Genomic DNA, 24,686 nt, shown 5'->3' with positions numbered 1-24,686 from the left:
TTATCTATCAATCATAAATGTGTACTTAAGAATATGCATTAATATTGGTGAATAATTATTTCTATGGAATAAACATATTGATAAATTGAAAACGTTTAACGAACGTACTTTCATGGATTAATGGTTGCGGCCATTATTATTTAAGTGTTGGCAGCAGTGAAGCCAGATCGTAGAACATTTCTACCCCTTCTCTGGAGCCCAGCACATCTCGCACACAACGAAATGTTACGTGTCGGTATGTCGGAAAACCGAAAGAAGCCGAGGGAAGCCGAAGTTAGCTGCGCGACAAAGGAGAAATAATACCCCCACCACGCGCCGCAGAGAAATACATGGACATAATACACATTTGAACAATGTGTAAAACAATGATTATTTCTATAGAGATATTACAGATAGAGGAAACAAACCATAGACGGTTGTTTAAGTGGAAATGTCTCTGCATGAATATAGCAGCAAAAAACGAAAGGTTGATGTTTTCTCTCTCTAACTCATGCGGTACCGGCGCATGCGCATTAGACATGTCGTGCTTATCGTACACGTATGTTATGGAGGATAGAAGTAAGGAGTAACATCTCTTATGGGAAAAAATATGAAAAAGTGTCCAGCGTTTTCTGTCAATAACAGTTCAAAAACCTTCCAGAATGGCGCTGGTGTAAACACTTGGTATGGTATGAATGTAGTAATTGTAAAAGAATTGAAGTATGCCGAGTTAAAAAATGTAATATTATTGACATCTTATCGCAAGACTCTTTGGAAGTTATTGTACTTTTATGATCATTATATTACAATTTTTGAAAAAAATTCGTTCTATTTTCTATTGAATATTTAGTTCTTTTATATTTAAAAAATTTTTTTCTGTCATGAGACATTCATGTGGAGGTAACGATCATGTCGGCCCTTTTCTTGTTTATTTCTCAATCCTACTCTAACAATATTTGGCGCTTCCTTTAAAATTTACCATGATGGTAATGTGGCGCCACCTCAATTGGTTCGGTTTCGACGGACACTTTTCATATACAGAGATGTTACTCCAGTGATCCCATTCGTACAATAATGAGGCCCTGTACGATATAAAATTCGTGGCGTACGATCCATTTGGAATTTAGAAAACTTGATGACCTATTTTTTTTTTTTTTTTTTTAGTCAACAAATTTAGGAAAGGTGCACCCCCACCACCACCACAACCACCACACGATCCGTGTACGATCCGGAAAAAAAAAAAAACTTTGCAAAAGTTGGAACTTGGACATTTTTTCCACATTTTGAAAATTTTGTCCGAGAAATTGTTGGATTTTTGTCGGATTTCAAATTTTCCCGGGGCGTACGATAATTTTACGCCCCTGTGTCGATCAGACGAACTAAAGTCTCTGAGATCACTGTGTTACTCCTTACCTCTACCCACCATAACGTATGTATACGATACCAGCTACCTTAACCTCTACTAGCAAACTAATGCGCATGCGCCGCTCAGCGCAAGTGAGAGAAAGATAACATCAACCTTCCATGTTCTATCTCTTTTTATTTCGCCGACAAGTTTTATGCTGGCTTGTCTGCAGTGCTGTCAGATCGTGGGTAAATCTTACCCTCTCCCTGTGCCACTGGTATTGCACACAATGAAAGTTTTCCATGTCCGTGTGTTTGGGATGTCGAAAGAAGTCGAGTGTAACCGAAGTTGGGCTCGAGAGAAGGGGTAGAAATGTTCTACGAGTGATCCCATTCGTACGATAATTATCGTATACGTACAATTTGAAGCATTGTACGATCCAAAATCCAACTTGTACGATAATTAACGATTATTCGATATTTAAATATAATTTTCGATATGTCTTGATTTTGTTTTTGTAACGCGATTCGGTTGCAGCGCACTCTACGCACTCAGTTATTTATGTATCGAAAAGTTCGAAAAAGTAATTTTTTGATTGGCTACAGCCATATTCTTAGCCATATAGTCACATAGCCATAGAAGCCATACAATAGCCAGATAGTCAGGAAAAAGGACGAAAAAGGGCGAAAAAAGCGAAAAGCAAACATAACGAACCAAAGACAAAAAAAAAGGTCATCAAGTTTGCTAAGATATACATTTTTACTTTTTTTTGCAGTATTTAAAATCCTAAAATCATCCTAAAATCTGGAATTTCTGAAAATCGGATCTGATTTTTCTGTGCGTACGATAATTTTACTGAGAACCCGATAATTTTACAGCACTGTGTCGATCAGACAAACAAAACTGTCTACGATCTGACTTCACTGGTTGGCAGCCCTGCTTTAGCAATTCCATTTCTTCTTAGGCTTGGGTATATTCACTTTCCTATTCCACGCCCAAGTATAATTTGGTATGTACAATATTAACGATATTTCTTTATTTTATCTAGTTGCAGAAAATATTTTTTACATAAAAATAATATTAAAAGAATCCAAAGTAATATTATATGGATTCTCTTATTTCGAAAGAATAGTGTATATATGTACATATACATGTATATCTATTAGTAAGGACGCTTGCGATGAATTTATACATTTCTAACGGCATTCTGTTTTCAAATAATCTGCGTGAATTAAATATGAGGCGATATCTTCAATTTTTTAAATTAATTATTAATATTATTAAGATTTTAATACAAATTTATTTCTATTTATTGGATTTCTATGATATATATCTATATGTACATGTGTAACCCAATACTGCAAAAGATTTTATATTTTTATACTAAATATATTATTACATTAATATATTTAGTTTCAAGAGTTCCGATATATTAAATTAATGATTTTTTAATGATTCTTATATTCATTAATATAAAATACACAGAACATTATAATTGTATTGATCGAGCATCTAATAATGTAAAATACTATAGCCATAATCATTTACAAAAAAAATTGTTAATAATAATATGTTATTTGTCTTGTAGCAATCATGTCTTTTAATCGTGGATTAAAACGCGATACCTACGGGAATCGAAATTTTAATAATCGTGGGAACAGTGGAGGAGGTGGAGGTAGGCCTGGTAATATTGGAGGAGGAGGAGGTGGTGGAATGGGAAGTAATATGGGTGGAGGTATGGGTGGAGGTGGAGGAAATAGCGGTATGAATCCTTGGGAAGGAGGAATGATGCCTGGAAGAGGAATTTTACCTACTCCAAATAATAATATATCTTTAGCTTCTCCGCAAGCTCAGTTAGCAATAGCTAGTAATCTTCTTTCGAATTTGTTACGTACTCAACAAGAAACTCAACCACAAGTAAGTTTTCTTAATACAAAATATATATATATATTTTATATAATTTCCTGAAGATATATTAAAATAATTGTACTTCCCTTCAAAAGGTACCATCTTTACTTAGCCTTGGAAATAATTTTTCTGGACCAGGACCTAATTTTCCAAATCAACAGAATTTTTCTTCTGGACGATTTAATGATCGTCCAGTAAGACACCCAGTCAAGAATCAACGACCTCAACCATACAAGGTATGCAACTATTCAGTATTTTGTTTTGAAAAGCAGGCGCAAGCCTTTTAAAAATGTTTAGTGAATTTTAAAGTGGAAGTTAAAAATGGGCAAATTTTAGTCCACACTTCCTTTTTTTCTTTCTTTCTTTCTTTCTTTACTATGTTAGAAACATATTCCAATACTTAAAATTCGTCTTCCACATATCAGTTACTTGATTGACAATTTAGGTATTCAATCAAAAATATTCTATGAATCACAAAGATATAAACAATTGTTATCATTTGATAAAGTTTGTATCCTATGATTTTCAAAGGGAATAAATCATCACAATATACAATATTATTATAAATCTCTGCCGATATAGATATTGATTTCAAAGATCTCTTTCCATTTCTTATATGGAAATTAAAACAACAATGTTGAGGTACAAATTGATAATATATGGGCATTATTTTTCATCGACTTGGTTCACCAATATTCTGTCTTCTGTCTATCGTCTGAAGTAAAGTCGATAGCACAGATATTTTTAAAACAATTGCACGCATGTGGGAATTAAAAGTCTTCTTCGTTCCTATGGTAAATTTCTTTTGGAGGACAAAAGTAGTTTTATAAATATCATAAGCATGATCATAATGATCATTGCAGATACAAAATAAAACTATTTGCTATATGTAGCAATCTTCAAACTACGTGCTATGATTTTCCTTTCCCTTCCACCTTTGAGTGGAATTAATGACCTTCGTTGTTTGGTCATATATGTCCTGCTTCCATATCGAATAGAAAATTTTTCTCCCTCAAGTGCCCATTGGTTCCTAGAACCTAATTCGACTTGAGAAGAATCGAAATTTTATCAGATACTTCTCATGATGGTTTGGTCATTTGACCCACATAACTAGATGGGCAATCGAGCCCGAGATGGCCCTGCTGGGCGACGTGGCCCATCTGCACAACAATCTCGTGCACCCCAGTCTGGCAATCAACGTATGAATGGAAACCAAAATCAACATCGCAACGATAAATCTTCTAAACCAATTCCTGCCTCTAAACAAAATCAGGCTGCCAAAAAGGAACAGCAGGACAATAAGACCTCTGATAATGAAAAAGCAGAAGCACCTGTTGTTAAAAGGTAAGCTCCTGGTGATTGCGAATAGTTTCTTCAAACTTCAGTAAGTCTCATTCTGTCACCTATCTTTGTATGTATGATGTTTCTTGGTATTACTGTTTATAATACAGTCAACACTACTTCTTTTCTCTTTTCTGTCATTAAATTGTATCATATTTATTCCAAAATATAAGTGATACTTAGTGAGCATTTACTTTTCAATATTGACTATACATATACACTACATTGAAAATTTATACACATATCGATTTATTCTCACATGCCCTCTAAAAAAATGTCTAAAAACACCATCTAGTGTACTAGTCCATTATATTTCGACAAGTAAAAATTACTAATGTGATTTGGTGTTATGAGAAGTGTGAGAAATCTTCTGCCCAATCAATTTTCTAAGTTTTACATACATATCTTATGTATATAATATTACTGGATAATTGATTAAATGTTAATATTTTAAATTGTAATGTCTGTAGTAGACATTTAGATTTTCCTAATATGATTTACTTATTTCAAAATAATATATATATATACTTATAATAATAATGTATTCCAATAAAAGACATATATTTATCTTTGAATTAGTGAACATATGGAAGAATCTGTGGATAAGAAACGTGACTGGAAAGATGAAAAGAACGAAGTAGAAGAAGTTAAAACTGAGAAGACAAATGAGGTAGATTCAGAAGTTCTACATGAAAAAGTACAAAAAGTAGAAGAGGAAGAAGAAAAGAAATTGGAGAAATCTTCAACTACTACTGCGACTTCTACTACTACTACTACTACTACTACTACTACAACTACTACTACTCATACCGCTGATACTAATGCCGCTGCTGTTGCTACAGAAGATACGTCTAAAGAAGCAAATGCTACAACCGCAGACAAGGATTCTAATAAAGCAACTGGAAAAAAATCTGAAGCAAGGCATGCTGAAAGCCGTTACGCCGAGGTGCCGATGAGCCATATGTTCTGTTATATATGCAACAAACATATGTGGGACGGTTATGTATGTACTTATAAATTATATCTTATTATCTATAAATATATAATACTAATGGTACATTTTTTTACACACAGTCTTTTGAAAATCATTTACGAGGACGCGCGCATCAATTAATGATGGAAAAATTAGATGAATCATATAAATTAAAAGTTGATTTAATGAGACATGAGTTAAGAGTAGCGGAAGAACAACGTGGACTGAGTTTAAATAATTGTAAACGTCGAGGAAAAAAGGTTTATTATATTTCTATATAATAAGTGTAAAAAAGCAAATAATTTCTTAAGAGTATAATATGTATCTAATTGTTTTTTTATGTATAATTTTAGATTCCCGTAGATCTCAATATAAGAGAATATTGTACAATGTGTGATTTGAATTTTTATGGAACTTTGTCAACGCATCGTAAAAGCGAAAAGCATCAACAATTGAAAACATTTTTGCATCCACGTTGTTTTCCATGTCTAAAAGAGTTCCCATCTCGTATAGAGTATGATGAGCATTGTTTAACTCCTGCTCATATGAAAAATGCCGTACAATGTGAAGAACACCGAAAAAATAAAAAGAAAGGTAGTTTAAAAAGTGGTTAAATCAAAATTATAATAATATATTAATTATTGCGCTATAAAGACGTGCCACGCACGTCGAGATGCTTTTGTTTCAAAACTGCGAGCGACGTGTACACCACGTCGAATAGGCGTGGTGAACACGTGGTAAATAGATTTATATTATTTTCATTATATCAACCAATATTGTAAAATGGAAAATAATAGTAAACTCAGTGATATTGTTTCAAAAAAGTGCAATATTGTAGCGCACAGAACCACAACCGTGAAGTTAAATCGTAGCGCAACGATTTAACTTCAAGTTTCTTCTTTCTTTAACTACTTAAAGATTTTCTTAGTAGATTATTCTTCATTCTTTAACTACTTAAAGAAAAGTTGTCATTTACGATAATCAATAATTACAGAAAAACTTGGAAAAGGTGAGGCTGAAGTTCGTACTGCCGAAGATGAAGAAAAAGATGTTGGTCCTGATCAAAAAAGTGAAAAAGAAGAAGAATCCGGAGAATTTGAATTTATTACAGACATTTCGGAAAATTTAAAAGACAATAAATTCAAAATACCTTCTTACAGATATTGTCGTCAAAATCAAGTATCCATAGGTAAAATCAATTGTGATAACATTGAATGTAATTAATAATACAGTTATGTTTTTTTGTTAACATATATTTGTTATACGATGTATAATATTAATTGTTCAGTTAATTAAATCAATACAATATCTTTTATTTTCACAGGCAAATCTTTAGTAAAGGAGATACAAGGATATTATTGTGAAAAATGTCGAAGATTTATGTTATTACCCGAAGACATGAATGCACATCTTCGCAGTATTACTCATTACAGAAATTTCGTGCAAGAAGTAAAATCCCTTAACCTTACAGGAACTAATTCAAATACAGAAAATAAAGAAACTGAGGATATAGAGGTAAGTTACACAACTTGGATTATAATTAAAATTATATCATTTCTTTTCACGATACATTTTTTATTAATGTCGCCACATTCGCAATGTTTATGTTACAGTCTAAAAGAGAAAATTTATCACAAAATAGTGAGGAATATGAAGGTAATTGGAAACGTCGTAAAGTAACTCATTCCGAAGGTGAAGATAACGGAGAAGCTAAAGAAATACCAGATAATAGTAATGAAAGTCCCTCTGGTCAGAAGAAAACCGATGGCGATGAAAAGTATGATCCGTTAGAAGCTGACGCGGAATCAGAAGAAGATGAGAATAATGAAGCTGGTGGGATTAATGAAAAAACTTCAGAAAATGTCTCTAACGAACAAGAAAAGAAAACGTCTGGGGAAAAAATGTGGTTAGATGTAGACAATGATAATGATCATCTGGAATTAGGAAATTTAATAGACGAAGGTGATGAGAAAGAGCATACAGAGCTTGAAAAAATTACAACACCGGTTCCCGTTGAAGTAGCGCCACATACTCCACAAATGAATAAATCTCCACGTGGACGAGGATATTCTCGTGGACGCGGAGGAGGTGGGCCACGTGCACGAAGATCTCGACGATAAAATAATTGGAATATACCAATGTATTTTTGAATAATCGATTTCTCTGAAAAATGTATTATTAGGAATAAAAATGAAAAAAACAAACAAAAGATAAGAACGTCAAACGTATTTTATGGGAATTAAAAAATATATACTTTTACAACTTATTATTGCTAGCAACGTACACTGAACAAGGCTATTTGTAAGATTTTGAATTTTACACGATGTGGAATGTCAACTAATCTCTCAACTGTATCTTATTCTGATATAATATTATATACTTATCGATTATCTATCAATCTTAAGACATTGCTATTGTTTCTTCATAGTCTCATATGTATTATTACAAAAGTATAAATATTATTATTAATTTCTTTTTTAGTTGCCTATTCTTACAAACAGGAACTAGCGTGATCTTATTCTTTTACTTTAGATGCGCAAGGGGATTATCTTTATCATCATTTTTATTGTATAACAAGTATCTATTAAATGTTTGAAATCGAAAAAGTGAAATACACAAAAAAAAGTATATATATATATATATATATATATATATACACATACTGTAGTACAGATTATTACTATAATGCTTGAAAAGAAAAAACTTACAAGTTTGGAGTTTGTACTGTATGTTGTGTGTAATGTAAGATGATCTTTTTTTCTATTAACATTCTTAAACGACTGTAATATAGTTTGGATGTATGATTCATTTGTTCACTATAATGCTATAGAAAAAATAATTTGTGTGAATAATCGTATAAAACAATTAATATATATAATTTCGTAATTATTTATAATTTATATAAACTACAATATTCTTGTGAATTTATTTGTTTATGTGTGAAAACTATTCATTTTTGCCAAGAACAAAATAATACTTGAAATTGATGTATTATTCGATAATGATGCGTATGAATATCTGTAGATTTGATAGGAAATGTAAATAATTTTTTACTATTTTTCATTTTTAACTTCATTCGCGTATACATATATCATATGAGAAATTAAAAGAATGAAAATATTTACATTACATTAAGGAATTGTATTACTTACTATTCAATTATGCAATCTTCTATATAATAAAATGTCATTCCACTAATGTCATTTTTTTTCTTTATTAACCCGTTTGCATTATAGCTCTAAATATGCAAAGTTCATCGAAAATTTGTAATTATTCATTAGAAAAAAAAAGATATAATAGTAGCGTAAATTTAAACAAGATATAATATTCATAAATAATCATTTGAACAATTAATTAGAATCGATTGAATGTGTCTTGAATTATTTATATGAATTTAATACCGCAATAAATAAAATAAATTTAAATTAATAAAATTTAAACCACAATCGAAACGCGCAACTAAATAATTAATTGAATAAATCATTTTGTTAATATTACAAAATAAATTATGAAACGAAAAGTTAAAATTTTCAGATAAATCGAATATCACACACAATCATTGGCCCGACAACGTTTAAGTTGCGCCATACAAATTCTATGGACACTGTACGCAATATCGGTTTCCTAATCTCACTACGGGAAGATAGAGAAATAGAAGAAACTTTGCAAAAATCACCCATAAAAAGTTATGTTTAGTAGACATCGTAACGCTATAGTTATTGTAACTGGAATAGACTATTTTAATATAACTGATAATAACAATATATATTTATTAGGTCGAGTCATAAGTAACTTCCGATGCGTCTATGTAGAATCTATTTTTCGTATTTACCTACTATAAGTCACCAAAACAAACGAATTGTTGATATCACTGTATAGATGAGGATTCAGTTAGTCTTCTGTCAACTTTTTTATGTAGTCAATGTTATATTTAACCATTTTTCTTAACTTCTGAAATGGATAGTAAAAAGTGCATATTCGACATGTAATGCTTTAGGAGTTTAAACAAGGCGATAGCACTAAAGTGGTTGCTGAAAAAATATGCAGCGTATACGGTGCAGGATTGATAACTGATAGGGCAGTCAGAAATTGGTTTGTAACATTCCGTTCTAGAGATACGAACCTTAAAAGACGAACCGAGTGCAGGACGTTTTTCCAACTTTGACGAACCTTTTAAAGGCAATATTGGAGTAAAATTCAATAGATACGTTCAACAGATACAAAGAATACAAAAAAACACCATGAAAAGTGCCCTGCACTTATTAGTGACAGAAACACCATCTTTGTCTCATAAAAAACGGAAGTTATTTATGATTCGACCTAATAAAATGACCATCAATATTACAAGGCGATACAATCATAAGATCATTTTATAATGATTTTTCACAACGTCATATATCAAACATACTCCACAAGATTAAGGACGAGATATATCCCCAATAAAACCTGGCAGGGTTCTATTGTTTTTCTGAACTACAAATACACACCAATAGGAAGCCCTATTCTCTTGAGCTTGGCTTGCTTCAAAGGATTCTCTAATACCAAAGTATTAAGAAATACAGAAATTTTAAGAAAATATAATATTTCATTCAGGAATAGTATCATTTATATTATTTTCGAGTTTATGTTTCTATGTGATTTTCAAATAAATAATATTAAATTCATAATCAGTGACTCTAAAAATACTCAAATAGAGACTTTTGAAAGGATTTTATAACTTTTTAATGCAAATGTTTGTAGTTTTCTATCCCCCCGCTATTTTTTTTAAAAATAATATTAAATTCATAAACAGTAATCTCCAAAACAAAAATATTAAGCAATATTTTAATATTTCAATAACGTTATTATATACTGTATTATATTGTTTCTCTAAAAAAAGGATGTAATGTTTAAAAAAAAACTAATGATTGCCCACCTATTACATAACTTTTATTTAGAACCAATAGAGGAATTGGATGACATTAAAATGACAGAAAATATTATTTTATGACCAGCGAAAATGCTTCATGTCAAATTTATTCCGATAAAGTAATAACAACTGAAATTTTCTATATTCCATTTTCAATAAAATAAGACAATAATTTTAATATTATTTTAATTTAAGAATTATTACCTGGCTTTAATACCGACTATGAAAAGCATACTTGTGCTAGTAACTATATAAATTATCTTTTAGAATTTCGATAATTCATCTATATTGAGTATTTTTATAAATAAGTATATATTATATTCACATATTTTTATTTTGATAATAATATACCTTAATGCCTGCGGAGTGAAATGTAATGTAAATAATATTTTACTTTTGTTACTTTTATATTTATTGTTCTGTAACATGTAGTCGGTTAAGAAACATTTCATTACATAAATACAATAGTATTATTGATCTTGCGTGCCTATTTAAATTAGTCAAAGTACAAGTAGCTCTCCTATAACACGGTTTCCTTTCAAAAAACCTTTGTACAACACTGTACTTCTACAGCAGCGGCGAGGCTTGTTGTTTTAAAGATATAGTGTTACGGAAAGTATTTATTTTCATCTCCATGGTTTGCAAACCAAAGTTTTTGACTCATAGCTTTGGGTCTCATACAACACGGTTTCACAAAACACGGTATTTTCTAAGAACCTATCTACTGTGTTATAGGAGGGCTACCTGTATTATTATTGATCTAAGAATATATAAATACGTAATTTCACATTATACTTTTTATTTTATATTATAATATTTTCAATACATCGCGTATTAGACTTTTCGATTATCCAGCAATTCAAAGATTTTTCTAAAGCTTGCAATTTCTATAACGGAGAAATCATACCCAGTGAACACAAGACCTTAAAATGATGTCATACGTATGTCATACAGTAATCTTCAAATTTTTTTTGTACACATGACGTAATGGCGACTTTATTTATGACCTCAATATTAAGTCATATGTTCTGACGTAAAAATGACATTAATGTGACTTTATAATCCCATCATTATATTTATGCGTATATATATATATATATATATATATATATAATATATATATAAAAAAATATATAAAAAAATATATAAAAAAAGTCTTTTTTTTTTCAAGTGCCACGGAAAAATGGGTTGCTAGACACCTTAAAACAATTCTCACCAAATATGAGCTCTTAATTTTAATAGGAAGATCCTCCGTATCGCAGTTTTTTATTTTTTTTCTCAGTCTAATAGAATAAAATTCATACCTCATTATTTATTGATTGTACAGAAAAATATTCTATAGAAATTTTGTAGGAAATTTAATGCTCTACAAAAAAGGTATCTTATATTTTTTCCGTAAACCTCACCATTTGGATGATATTGAAGATTTAAATTTGATGATTTTTAGACAAATTTCATTTTTGTTTATGAATTTTATAACTCGACAATAAATGACTATTAAAAAGTGCACAATACAAATTTTTGTAGGAAATTAACTGCTCTATAAAAATGGTGTCTTATGTTTTGGCGATTAAATTAATCGTTCAAAAGATATTCAGAGACAATCTTTCATGTGTACTGTTCCTGAGTTCAAATCCCGGGAAAAAAAATTTATACGTCATATACTAGTAATATAGTATACTAGACATATGTATGACATCATTGCTTTTTTGTTTTTTTTTTGTCATATTTATTACGTAAAAGTCTTACGTCAATAAGTGTGAAATAATGATTTACATGTGACTCATATCTGACTTATATCTTACGTAAATCCTGACATAGCGCAATATCATTTTGACGTCATTTTGACGTAATTGTGTTCACTGGGTAATAATGTAAATAATTATTAATTATTTTTTTCTATTTCATAGTTATAAATAGATTAAAATTATTACTAATAATGCTTTGTGTGGTGCAACCGTGTTTTATTCATATCGCTAAAATTGCTATTATTAAGATATCAGCAAATGATAAAATAAGTAGGCCTTTTAACGGTATGAAAATTGTAACTTTGAATAAACATAAGTGGCTGTAATCTCGAATATTATCTGCAATGTAAAAACTAATGAATGAATGAAATACTACCTTCACAACTGACTTTGAACGACCTTCACTAATGTGTGTTTAAATTGTTTTAATGTCGGCTAGTGCAAAACGGTAACCAATATAAATTATTTCATTTAAAAAAATAAAGTTGACCTTCAAATCTCGTAAAAAAACTTTCTTAAGAAAAAATTCTTTCAACTATTAAATTCCCACTCTCCCTTCAGAAAATTTTATAGATTATTCAGCCCGACAAATGACCTATGCAATTCTCTTTATAATAAAATATCATTCCAATATAGTCGTTTTCTTTCATTCATTAATTTATTTGATCTGCAGCCCTAAATATGCAAAACTAGTAAGAAACTTTCACAGTCGATTAATGTTTAAGCTCCCAAATGATTTCGCTTGCTGATGCAAGTTGATTAAGAAAATTTAAAACCCGAAATATATAAATAAATTCCGACTTATAGATATATATATATATATAATTATATTAATGGAAGCTTTGACTCTCTACCCTTCTTTTAGTTTATTTACCAGTGTGTAAATTAATAAAATAAATACACTTACTGATAATAGTAAATGTATTTATTTTAGTTACCCAATTTTTATTAGTTTATGATATAATTATCATTGATAAAAACGAAAATTGATTAAAAATAATATTCTTCAATTAATGAAAATAATTACGTTACACGTAAAACATCATTCGAAAAATTTTAAGTAGTCATGTTTGGTTTCTACATTATCAGCTTGAGATAAAAATGTTAGGAAAAGATATTAATTTCTGTTCTACATTTTAATTTGGACATCATGTAATCTGTATTTGCAGCAATAAAAGTTCTCAAACTGTGAAAATTTCAGGCTCTTTTAAACTGAAGTTAGAAAATAAATTTCATAAAACTCTTATTAAAATATTAAAAAAATAGAAAAATGAATAAAAAAATTATATCATAATACAATAACTAAATTTTGTAGAAAAAGGTAATTTTCTAAGACCCATTATAAAAGGAAATTCGGGAAAACCTCGAGATCGTTTCAGGGCTCTTTGATATTTCAAAGTGATACGCAACCGCTTAATACGCCACTGTGCATTTTTAAAAAGTTTAAATAATGTTGTCTTGTTAGATAGTTTTTAAAAATATTGTAATCTAGTACTTATCATTAAATGCGGTCCACTAATCATGCTCATGTTGAGGATTATGAAAACGACCTCTCAGTTCTTTAGCGACTGACCTAGCAGACAGATCTGTAGAGTCATTCCTTTCAAAGATAATATTCCAAAACTTATATAATTTGAAAGGTGAGCTCTTCTTAGTTGCGTCGCTTGGATTGCAATTTAATATTCCATTGCCGTCAATTAAATAAATAAGTGTTTATATTTAATTATTTTTTAATCTAACTACGTCGTACATTTGATCAGTGAGATAAATATACTTTTTAATTGGGTTGTACCATTGTACTTATTTGTTTTTCTTGTATCATCTCTGAATACGATTACATAAATAATTTAAATAGGTTACATCTATTAATATCTTTTATTCAACAGACGTAATGTTTTTCACGGTCTTCTTGGGATTGGTTTCATTATTATTTTTATTACACTGCTCTATAAAATACCGAAGAGTAACAAAAATCGTTGAAGCACTTCCGGGACCAAAAGCATATCCCATTATAGGAAATTTGCTTTATTTTCAAGTTAAAAGAGGTAATTTTTACAAAAAGTAAAAATTTTCTCCTAAAAAATTATTTTTCTATTGTAATTCCTATACGATGTAGTAATCCTCATTTAAAAAAGATATTTTTTTCACACTTTAGATAACATTTTTGAACTTGTTTGTAAAACGGACAAGGAATATTATCCAATTTACAAAATATGGGCGTTTTTTATCTCAACGGTAATTTTACTTCATCCAGAAGATATTGAGGTAAATGATTAGAAGATGAGAGCAACGTTAAAATATTTTTTAGCCTCTATTCTTATTACTAAACGTATCACGATGAGTTAAATGATTGTTTTTAAATTTATAAATTAAAATTTTGTAATTAATGTTATTTTATTTTCAGCCATTTCACTTAACGATAAATTATAATTAAGAAATAATCCATTTTTATTGTCTATTACATGTTAAAAGTAAATATTACATTTGTTATTATTTAAAATCAATATAAACATATATTTTAACCAAAGGTACTAATAAAGAATCCCAGGAACATACAAAAAAGTATAGTTTACAAATTCTTAAAACCATGGCTATCAACCGGATTGATAACAAGTACAAGTAAACAATTTCAGAAAAAAAATGTGTTAAATTTAATAAATTATATTTAAAATTAAAGGGTATAGCCGGATAAGTATGGGAAATTTGCCCCCGTGGCTTTTTTGACTCGCACTTGGGGGATCGATTTGGTGTCGAATAAAAATAATTGACCCCAAATTTTAACTCTTTTACTCAAACGGTTCTCGAAATTTTCAAAAAAACCTGTTTTTTTCGATTTTATTTTTTTTTTTATAGTAAAATTCAAAACTAATCAATGATGATTTTTTTTTAGTTCTTAGGAGTCTAAGACATGAACAAAAAATATGATCATAATATTTTAACGAAAAGCCGATTTTTGACCGACGAGAGAAAATTAAATTTTTTTTTTTTAGCTTTTTTGAAATATGTCAGTCACCAAAATTTTTCAGAAAATGTCTTTTATACTCCTCTACACTCAGGAATTTTCTTGAATTTTTTGAAGTGGTGGAACAATATAAAAAAAATTAAAAACTCATTTTTTTTCTAAAATCCCAAGTTTTAACTAATTTATATTTTTTTTCAGTTAAAAAAAAATGTGAAAAATTATTTTTTTACTCAAAATACACTTTGCCAGAAATAAACATAAAGATTATTATAAAACAATTAAGATATATTCCGTCTAACGTAATTAGAAGGGTTATTGATTATTGAAAATACATTTAAAGATAGTACTTATATATTCTTTATACGGTTAGATATTATTCTAAATCTTATGCAACAAAAATAAAAATTATAATAAAAAATGTAACTATATTAATCTTCATCACTGTCTTCATTCACTACAACACTAATTTTTTCATCGATGAACAGGCGACTCAGGATCTCAGCAGGTCTTACAATTTTCGCCAAATATCGAGCGTAAGATAAATAATATATGATAGCAGCAATGTGAGAGCAACATCCAACAGTGCGTCTACCATTCGCACAATCACAACAATATCGAGTTATTCCGGAAATATCGTTCTTATCTGGCTGATATTCAATAAAACAACGATATGTCTTCGAATTAATATGTCGAGATCTGACTTCAAACTTTATAATATTAGGTGTAATTTTTAAATAATAGAATGTGATTATTCCGTTTTCATCCATCATCTCAGCTAAATACGATACAGCTTGAGACATTTGATATGATCCAGTGAAAAGAATTTTGAGTTCTTGTTCTGATAATTCTGGAAAGTCAGTTAATTGTTCTGAAGTTATTATTGCAAAGGGAACTTTTCTTCTGGCCCAACGATTAGTTTCTATCTCCAAGGCTAAAGTATTCTCTTGATCTTTTTTTGAATTCATGGCAGCAATTATTTTTTCTGTAAGATCAAGATCAGAATCAAGTCTTGTTCCAAATTCATTGTGCAAAAAACAAGCGATTCGACAAAAAACACTAGTTTTTGGAAGCAATTTGTTATCCAGTTTATGATTTAATAGCTTAAACTTCTGTTTAATATTGCCATGTACTGCTTCAACAACCCAACGAATTTTGGTAACGAAACGGGATTTATTCGATTCATCTGTGGTCAACTGATTGCGTTTAGCACTTTGAACCCTAATTCTTCTAAGCATACAATCACATCATGAAAGCCACGATCAACCACAATAATGTCATCTTTTTTCAGCAATTTAATCAGACCATTGGGGTCATTTAAGATCACTCTCATAATTTCAGCACCGTTCATATTAGCTGTATATGGCCCAAGCATATCTATAACGAAACCATGGTTTACACAAAGGAACCTTTTTTTGACCAGAATATGATTTCCTCTGGTATTCGTTTCACTTTTTTCATGACGAATATATGTTCCATCACAAATGAATATCAACTGGTCATCTTCTACTTGATACAATTTTTTAGCAGTGTTTGACGTATTAGTGAGTAATGTCTCCCTACTGATAGCATCAATTCCAAAATGCTGAGGTAAAACATCTTTTTCAAACGAAGATATAACTTCATCACAGTAGTCAGATGCAATTTGTTCTCGAACTAAACCAAAAACGGAAGATATTACTGCATTCGAATTTCCGGTTCGTAATTTGAATAAAAAAATAACAAGAGCTTGAACGATATTACGATTTACTGAGTTTCTCATCGATGTTAACTTTTCACGAAGTTTTATCAATTTTTCCCAGGTAAGACTAGTAAATGCCTCTAACTGTTTTTCTGAAAACGAGTGATCTCCAATTTTATCAATTATGGACGAGTCAGTACCAATAGCGAGCTGTCCCAGTAATTTTTCCAAATCACGAACTTCAAATACACTGGTGTTCGAATAAATTCGAAAATTGTTAATGTCTTCATCGTAGAACCGCTTTTTTATAAGATGGTCTTTACAACACCGATTTCCTTCGGGAATAAGGAGTTGTCTTTTGAAAAACACTTTTTTGCTTGCTTCAAATGGAACAGATTTGATATTTGATGATGATCCACAAATGCAACAGTATTTGTGAGTAGCAACAATTCGAGGAAAACCCAACTCCACAAATTCTAATTCTTCTTCCATTTTTTCTTCAATAACATATGAAGGATCTTCAGTTGACGATACAGATGAAATAGTAGTGGATGAGGATTGAGATGAAATTGGCTGACTTTCGATACTTACTTGATCTGGAGATGAATCCTCAGTGTTCTTAAGTATAGGTGGTCTTGTTAAAATAACTCGACACTTACCACAAAAGGTATCATTAATAAAGACTCTCTTTCCAATTATTTCTGTCGCAATATTAGCCTCATCAATTGTCATAATAACTTTTTTATATCCAACTGTTTTTCGCAAATATCTGTTACAATTAATGCATTTTTTATCAAAATCCATTCTGAAATAAAGATTTGAATTATGTATTGTGAGGTTTTCAGACAGAGAGAGAAATATAAAACTGAAGATAACTGACTAAGGACTGACTAAGGACAGATACAGACGGACTAACTGAGGATTGAAGACTAAGGACACTTTCTTACTTCTTTCCACATATTTATATCAGAAATGAGCTACACCTCTTTGGAGAGGGAAGGAGATTATAAATCTTATTGACCAATATCATAAGGATCCACCCCATAGTCCACCGATGGGTACAGCCTATAGTTTTTGGTAGTGGAAACAATGCATAAAGAAACTTGATCTGGAACATCGGAATGTTATCTCTTTTATGGTATACCGCATATGTTTACATAGGAATCCGAAATTCTTCAAAGAGTCCCGACACTGCACAAAGGGTTTTTATTGCACCAATATATCCCGATAATTCTTATGTTTGTTTATGGTTTTATGGCCCTTTTAAACTTTCCCTTCAGTTTCTGAATCGAATTTTCCTTTCCAGAAAATAGAATATAACGAAAAGAGCTGAATACTAGATTTTTTTTCTACAGTATAGGGAATTGAGAAATATACAGACAGATTCAATGAAAAAATTTATTTATTCAAGTGGTTGTAATGCTACAACTGTAAGCAAACAACAAAGCAAAATAAAGAAAACTTTAAAGCGAAACTTTAGAAAAAATGATTGCTGATTAGTGAAAATCCCGGTATATAGCGTTGAAATGCGTCATCTCGGAACGTATTAAAAAAAAATAGTTTTTACGTAATCATTGTGAAACCAAATGATTGAAAATGTTTGATAAGTAATGTTATTGTGTATTTTGAGTAAAAAAATGATTTTTCACATTTTTTTTTAACTGAAAAAAAAATATAAATTAGTTAAAACTTGAGATTTTAGAAAAAAATGAGTTTTTAATTTTTTTCATATTGTTCCACCACTTCAAAAAATTCAAGAAAATTCCTGAGTGTAGAGGAGTATAAAAAACATTTTCTGAAAAATTTTGGTGACTGACATATTTTAAAAAAGCTAAAAAAAAAAAAATTTAATTTTCTTTCGTCCGTCAAAAATCGGCTTTTCGTTAAAATATTATGATCATACTTTTTGTTCATGTCTTAGACTCCTAAGAACTAGAAAAAAAATCATCATTGATTAGTGTTGAATTTTACTATAAAAAAAAAAAAATCGAAAAACAGGTTTTTTTGAAAATCTCGAGAACCGTTTGAGTAAAAGAGCTAAAATTTGGGGTGAATTATTTTTATTCGACACCAAATCGATCCCCCAAGTGCGAGTCAAAAAAGTCACGGGGGCAAATTTCCCATACTTATCCGGTTATACCCTTTGACTCAACAGGAGCCAAATGGCAACATCGAAGAAAAATGTTAACTCCACCCTTTCACTTTAATATTCTTAAACATTTCATAGTTACTTTAAATAATGAGGCGCAGTATCTTGTATCATTAGTGAAAGAACATGGAAAGGGAAATTCAATAATTCAGAATCTAGAGGAATTTATGACCGAACATACGTTAAATGCAATATGCGCTAAGTGAAAAAGAATATTTTTTTACACATAAATAATTATCTTCTTCTTCTTTCTTTCAAGTAGGCACAATGCCTGTTCTTCATCGCGACTCACATTATATAATCAGACTGTCGCTCCAGCGCTTTCGAGGTCTTCCAACGCTTCGTCTCTCCGATGGTGACTTATCTCGGTATATTTTTACCATTCGGTCATATGTCATGCGCGTGATGTGGTCATTCCACACAACTTTTCTGCTTAATATCCAGTCGTTGATATTCTCGATCTGGCATGCTTTTATGAGGTCTTCGATTTTTGCTCTATCCCATATAGACTACAGGCCCGACCTAAAAAATCGATGGGTCATATGATCCCGCAGGAAACCTATATTAGACGATAGAAGGGCATAAAATAATAATTTTTAGCACTATGCCGTGACTTGTAAGCTGTCCAACTGAGTGCAGGTGAGAATTAAAAAGCACAAAATAACCGGGTGCTTTTTTATCAAATAATTTCTTATGGCATTCTTACCACCTATAGATCCATCGAAAATAATGAGAAAACACGTAGTGCCGTTAAAAAATAGTAGGCCACAAAGTCGGAAAAAATTTTTGATTTTCTGACAAAACCCCGGGTCTATTAGATCATTTGATTATGAACGGCGTTTGTTTCATACAATTTAAATACCTATTCTAATTGATTATTCCGCAACGCCGTGCAAAAATCATACAACAAGGGAGAAAAATCCACGGTTAAAATCCACCTTTTTCCACGGGTCTGGGGGATGATCTGATACTACATAAAATTAATTTATTTTGAAAGTATTTCTTGCATAGATAACATTTTTCCACATGCCGTAAATTATTTTTGGTCAAAGGGTCTGTAGAAGGAAAATTTCCGAAAAATCGATGTAAAATATGTACTTTTGGGTGATATTGAGTACGACATTTTTTTGTACGGCGTTTTAATAGTTTATTTCTATTTAATGGAATCGTCTATAAAAAATCAATGCCGTACAAATCTGGTAGTTCATATTCATAAAAAAGTAATAAAAATAATAAATATATATAATTTTTATATTATGTTGTTTGCTTCGTAAAATGAACTCTACTTTAAAATTAATATTAATCAAATAATAAATATTATTTATTAAATGAATGTTTTATTTATTAAAGTACTTGTCTATTTTTTAATTTACATTTCTAATGCGTACATATAGTGTTCAGGAGGGTAGTACGAACGCGAAGTATACATACAATATAATATATACGCATATTGTATATGTATGTGTATGTGTATATTAGATAAACATATTACAAATCCAAGCAATAAAAATTTTGTTGGTAGCGAAAGTGTATTAAATGCTGCACAAGTGATTAAGTGTGGGCAAGTACCAACTCGTGATTGTAATATTACAAGTATTTTAGCTTTTTGTTTACAAACTTCACATATTAAAGGAAATCCACATGAAATAACTGGTGGAATATTAAAAAATGGGCGAATAATTGGAATGAGTTGTTCATACAAGGCTGGTTTAAGTGGTATTTGTAAATATGTTGTTGCAGTATTGCAATATCATTAACTGCCACTAATTTAATTAATCTTCTACGTATTCTTTCTTCTCGAGAATCTATTTGATCTACTGGACAAGCACATTCTTTGAATGATCCTAAAGGAAGATTTTGACTAGGAATACTTGTTTTTTTAAATAAGTTCGAGGTGAATCAATAGCTATAACAATACACAAAAACAATATAGGCATAAGTAAATTTATTGATTTAACAATTTATAATAACCAGAAAAAATAATTGTTGAAAATACTTACGTGAAGGTAAAAGACCTAATTTTTTCATCACAACAAGCTACGTTTGTACAACCAAATACACAGCAATAGACTTTACTTTTATTTTTTCTTGCTGGGAATTCCGTAACAAAAAAAAATTCTTTATAACAACTTTTTGGTTTAACAATACTAGTTATTTTCAATTGTACTTTCAATATTAAATAAGCAAGTCATAAAATTAAAAATATATATATTCCCACATAAATATTGTGTAGTTTAAGTCAACTATCAGCAATTTTATTGTTTACTCATAAAACATATGTAAAATTATTTAATAAAATTGTAGTACTTTTTATTTTTTATTAATATTTCCTATATAAACAAATTATAACAATATTTGAAGTATATTTCATCAAAAATTATTGAAAAATGTTAATACTGAGATAGATTTAGAATAGGTATTTAAATTGTATGAAACAAACGCCGTTCATAATCAAATGATCTAATAGACCCGGGGTTTTGTCAGAAAATCAAAAATTTTTTCCGACTTTGTGGCCTACTATTTTTTAACGGCACTACGTGTTTTCTCATTATTTTCGATGGATCTATAGGTGGTAAGAATGCCATAAGAAATTATTTGATAAAAAAGCACCCGGTTATTTTGTGCTTTTTAATTCTCACCTGCACTCAGTTGGACAGCTTACAAGTCACGGCATAGTGCTAAAAATTATTATTTTATGCCCTTCTATCGTCTAATATAGGTTTCCTGCGGGATCATATGACCCATCGATTTTTTAGGTCGGGCCTGTAGTCTAATAGTGATTTTCCAGCTATTCTGCGAACTATCTTTATTTCAGTTGTTTCTGCCGCGTATGTCAGTGTAGGCCTTATAGCGGTTTCGTATATACGAGCTTTTGCATCTATTCTTAGGTGTTTGTTTCGAAATATGGTGTTTTTTAATTGTGAGTTGTTCTTGTTGTCTTGATGGCTTGTTCTTTTACTTCTGATTCTGTCACCGAAGCTCGAAATTTTTATACCTAAATAATTGAACTCCATCACTTGGTGCATTATCTTGTCATCGACAACCAATTTACATCTTACAGGTGTTTTAGATGTAGCCATGCACTTAGTCTTTGATGTTGATATAGACATCCCGAGTGTCTTATCAACTGTGTTGAACGTATACAAGAGCCTTTGCAGGTCATCCTCATTTTCCGCTATCAGGACTGCATCATCGGCGTAACACAAGATTTTTATCTCTCGGAACCCCATTCGATATCCTCTTTGTCCGCACAATTTCTTTAGGATTTCATCCATTATAATATTAAAAAGTAGGGGATTCAGTGAGTCACCCTGTCGAGTACCTCTTTTAACCTTTATTGGTTCTGTGAATTCGTTGTCTATCTTTGCTTGTATTCGATTATTCTGATAGATGTCTATCATACAGAAGGTGCACTATATCCTCCAACCGTATCCGGTCGAACGCCTTTTCAAAATCTATAAAATAGAAAAATGCTGATTTATTATATTCTATGAATTTTTCAGTTATTTGTCTGATAACAAACGCTGCATATGTGCATGATCGTCCAGTTCGGAAACCTTGTTATATAATCCATATAAATAATCATAAAAGACATAATTGTAAACAACATGATTATTTGTAGAAACGGCAATGGGTATCTCTTTACGGGTGAATGACGAACAAAAGCTTAAATATCGCAACGCCGTTTATGCTATACTCAATATCATTGTAAAAAGGTAATTATTAATTTTTTTATTAAATATGAAGTATATTAAACAAAAATTGGTATTGTTATTAGAGCTTCAAGACCTTGGTATTTATTAGACAATATATTTGCATTTTCATCACAAGGACGATTGCAAGAAGAACTATTACAAACGTTGCATGGTTTTACAAAAAAAGTACGTGTAGTATATTTATAACCTAATTTCTAATAAAAGTCATATCACCTTTGGAAGTAATTATTGTTATTTTAGATAATTGCAGAGAGAAAACTTTTTCACGAAAAAACAAATGGAAAATATTTAAAAACTTTCGAAACGGTTGAAGAGAATGACGTTTTTCCCGAAGGACACGAGGAGAATATCAAAAGTATTTTACTTATATAGTAATCATGAATCATAATCATGATAGAAGTAATAATCAAATGTTTTTATCGTAGATCCGACATACAAAAAAAAACTTGCTATGTTAGATTTACTAATAGCAGCTTCTTGGAATGGAAATCAAATTGATGATGAAGGAATCAGAGAGGAAGTGGATACATTTATGTTTGCGGTATGGTATAATATCTTTATTTATTTCTAATGTAGATGAAATGAAAATAATTTATAAAAAAAATCTTCATAGGGTCACGACACTACTGCAATGGCATTGGTCTTTCTTTTGAGTCTTATTGCCAAACACAAAGACGTCCAGGTAATGTTTTTATCATAATAATAGATACAATATTTAATAACAACTATGGATGTAGATTATAATTCGTTATAATTATATAGAATTCTTTTAATGACAATTTATGTTATAGGAACGTATAAGAGAAGAAGTGAATAGTGTTATGAACCAAAAAAATTACAAAATGACGATGTCGGTGGTTCAAGAATTTTCCTATTTAGAGAGATGCATAAAAGAATCTCTACGTTTATACCCAAGTGTCCATTTTGTGGCACGATATTTAACTGATGATATGCAGTTAAGTATGTAACATAATCATCGTACATTCTAATATATGCATTCATATTTTATCATTTTGATGAAATAATCTTAATTATAACATTTTCAGAAAAATTTTTAATCCCAGCTGGTACTAACATTCGAATTAACATCTTTCATTTACACCGAAATCCAGAATTTTGGCCCAATCCTGATGTTTTCGATCCCGATAGATTTTTACCAGAAAATATTAGTAAACGTAATGCGTACTGTTATATTCCATTTAGTGCAGGATTAAGAAACTGCATTGGTAAGAATACTATACATAAAAAAATTATAGATAAATTTAAACAAAATTTATATGTGAATATTACCTTTTTTTCTAGGTCAAAAATATGCAATGTTCGAAATGAAACTTATGGTTGCCCATATATTACATCACTTTTATTTAGAGCCAGTAGAGGATTTGGATAACATTAAATTGATGGGAGATATTATTTTGCGACCAGCGAAACCACTTCATGTCAAATTTATTCCGATAAAATTATAAGAACTAAATTTTTTTTGAATGTATTTTTCATTAAATAAATCATATAATTCCAATATTATTTTATTATAAGATATATTACTTAACTTTTGTGACGTTCTGCCACGATAATGTTATTTCAATTTCATTTTTTTCTGTATTGTCTAATCTTTTTTCATATTCTACCGCGATGTGACGTAGCGAGAACTCCTTTCTTCCTTCGTCCACGATATTCGCTCGTGTGCCATCCCGTAAATGCAATGTAAGTGTAAAACTGGATAATTGACTGATATGCATGTGAATGCAAAAGACGGAGGAGCGCTTAGATCTCGGATAAACACATCGGCGGATATTTGTAACAAGGTAAATTAAAACTATAGGCGCCTAAGCATTATTAAAAGAGATGTAAATCTACGTTAGCTGCTGCCAATTTTCACGAACTGAATCATACCTCCGACGATGTGACTACTAAGATCGCCTGTGATAATGTTAACGCAGTAGAAGGCGTGGAAACATAAGTACGAGAGATTTTTGCG

At 30.3% G+C, this 24,686-nt stretch overlaps 3 protein-coding genes across 3 annotated transcripts; 2 read left to right on the top strand and 1 right to left on the bottom strand.

The window, feature by feature from the left end:
- The first annotated feature begins 2,109 nt into the window (after window positions 1-2,109).
- Pep (Protein on ecdysone puffs) lies at window positions 2,110-7,795 on the top strand. Its single transcript, XM_015333196.2, has 10 exons — window positions 2,110-2,333; window positions 2,913-3,241; window positions 3,328-3,468; window positions 4,347-4,576; window positions 5,153-5,576; window positions 5,648-5,806; window positions 5,900-6,140; window positions 6,541-6,735; window positions 6,871-7,061; window positions 7,160-7,795. The coding sequence occupies exons 2-10, from the start codon at window positions 2,918-2,920 to the stop codon at window positions 7,664-7,666; spliced, it is 2,412 nt and encodes an 803-aa protein (XP_015188682.1). The 5' UTR covers window positions 2,110-2,333; window positions 2,913-2,917; the 3' UTR covers window positions 7,667-7,795.
- Window positions 7,796-8,870: 1,075 nt separating this feature from the next.
- On the top strand, window positions 8,871-24,221 carry LOC107072896 (Cytochrome P450 312a1). Its single transcript, XM_089179214.1, has 13 exons — window positions 8,871-13,843; window positions 14,090-14,248; window positions 14,359-14,468; window positions 14,732-14,822; window positions 18,999-19,189; window positions 22,614-22,708; window positions 22,771-22,873; window positions 22,949-23,063; window positions 23,134-23,249; window positions 23,322-23,390; window positions 23,500-23,668; window positions 23,755-23,934; window positions 24,011-24,221. Exons 2-13 carry the CDS (start codon window positions 14,095-14,097, stop codon window positions 24,172-24,174), a joined length of 1,557 nt encoding a protein of 518 aa, XP_089035340.1. The 5' UTR covers window positions 8,871-13,843; window positions 14,090-14,094; the 3' UTR covers window positions 24,175-24,221.
- On the bottom strand, window positions 16,355-18,494 carry LOC149030458 (uncharacterized). The gene is made up of 2 exons (XM_089179212.1): window positions 17,791-18,494; window positions 16,355-17,648 (listed from the first exon to the last, which is right to left on the bottom strand). The coding sequence occupies exon 2, from the start codon at window positions 17,645-17,647 to the stop codon at window positions 16,355-16,357; it is 1,293 nt and encodes a 430-aa protein (XP_089035338.1). The 5' UTR covers window position 17,648; window positions 17,791-18,494.
- Window positions 24,222-24,686: the final 465 nt, after the last annotated feature.

The sequence above is a fragment of the Polistes dominula genome, unplaced genomic scaffold (genome assembly GCF_049000335.1).
Source record: "Polistes dominula isolate Pdom_NZ unplaced genomic scaffold, Pdom_raw_medaka contig_37, whole genome shotgun sequence".
Lineage (NCBI taxonomy): Eukaryota > Metazoa > Arthropoda > Insecta > Hymenoptera > Vespidae > Polistes > Polistes dominula.
Note: the sequence above shows the minus strand (reverse complement) of the source record. Positions and strands in the feature narration are given on the sequence as shown.

Excerpts from the sequence above, each read along its gene's own strand:
- Pep (XM_015333196.2), top strand. The coding sequence starts at position 2,918 with ATGTCTTTTAATCGTGGATTAAAACGCGATACCTACGGGAATCGAAAT. Across the intron at positions 3,469-4,346 it reads AACGACCTCAACCATACAAG|ATGGGCAATCGAGCCCGAGA; the intron begins GTATGCAACTAT and ends CCACATAACTAG. Across the intron at positions 5,577-5,647 it reads AACATATGTGGGACGGTTAT|TCTTTTGAAAATCATTTACG; the intron begins GTATGTACTTAT and ends TTTTACACACAG.
- LOC107072896 (XM_089179214.1), top strand. The coding sequence starts at position 14,095 with ATGTTTTTCACGGTCTTCTTGGGATTGGTTTCATTATTATTTTTATTA. Across the intron at positions 14,823-18,998 it reads CGGATTGATAACAAGTACAA|GAGCCAAATGGCAACATCGA; the intron begins GTAAACAATTTC and ends TTGACTCAACAG. Across the intron at positions 23,250-23,321 it reads TGGATACATTTATGTTTGCG|GGTCACGACACTACTGCAAT; the intron begins GTATGGTATAAT and ends AAATCTTCATAG.
- LOC149030458 (XM_089179212.1), bottom strand. The coding sequence starts at position 17,647 with ATGGATTTTGATAAAAAATGCATTAATTGTAACAGATATTTGCGAAAA.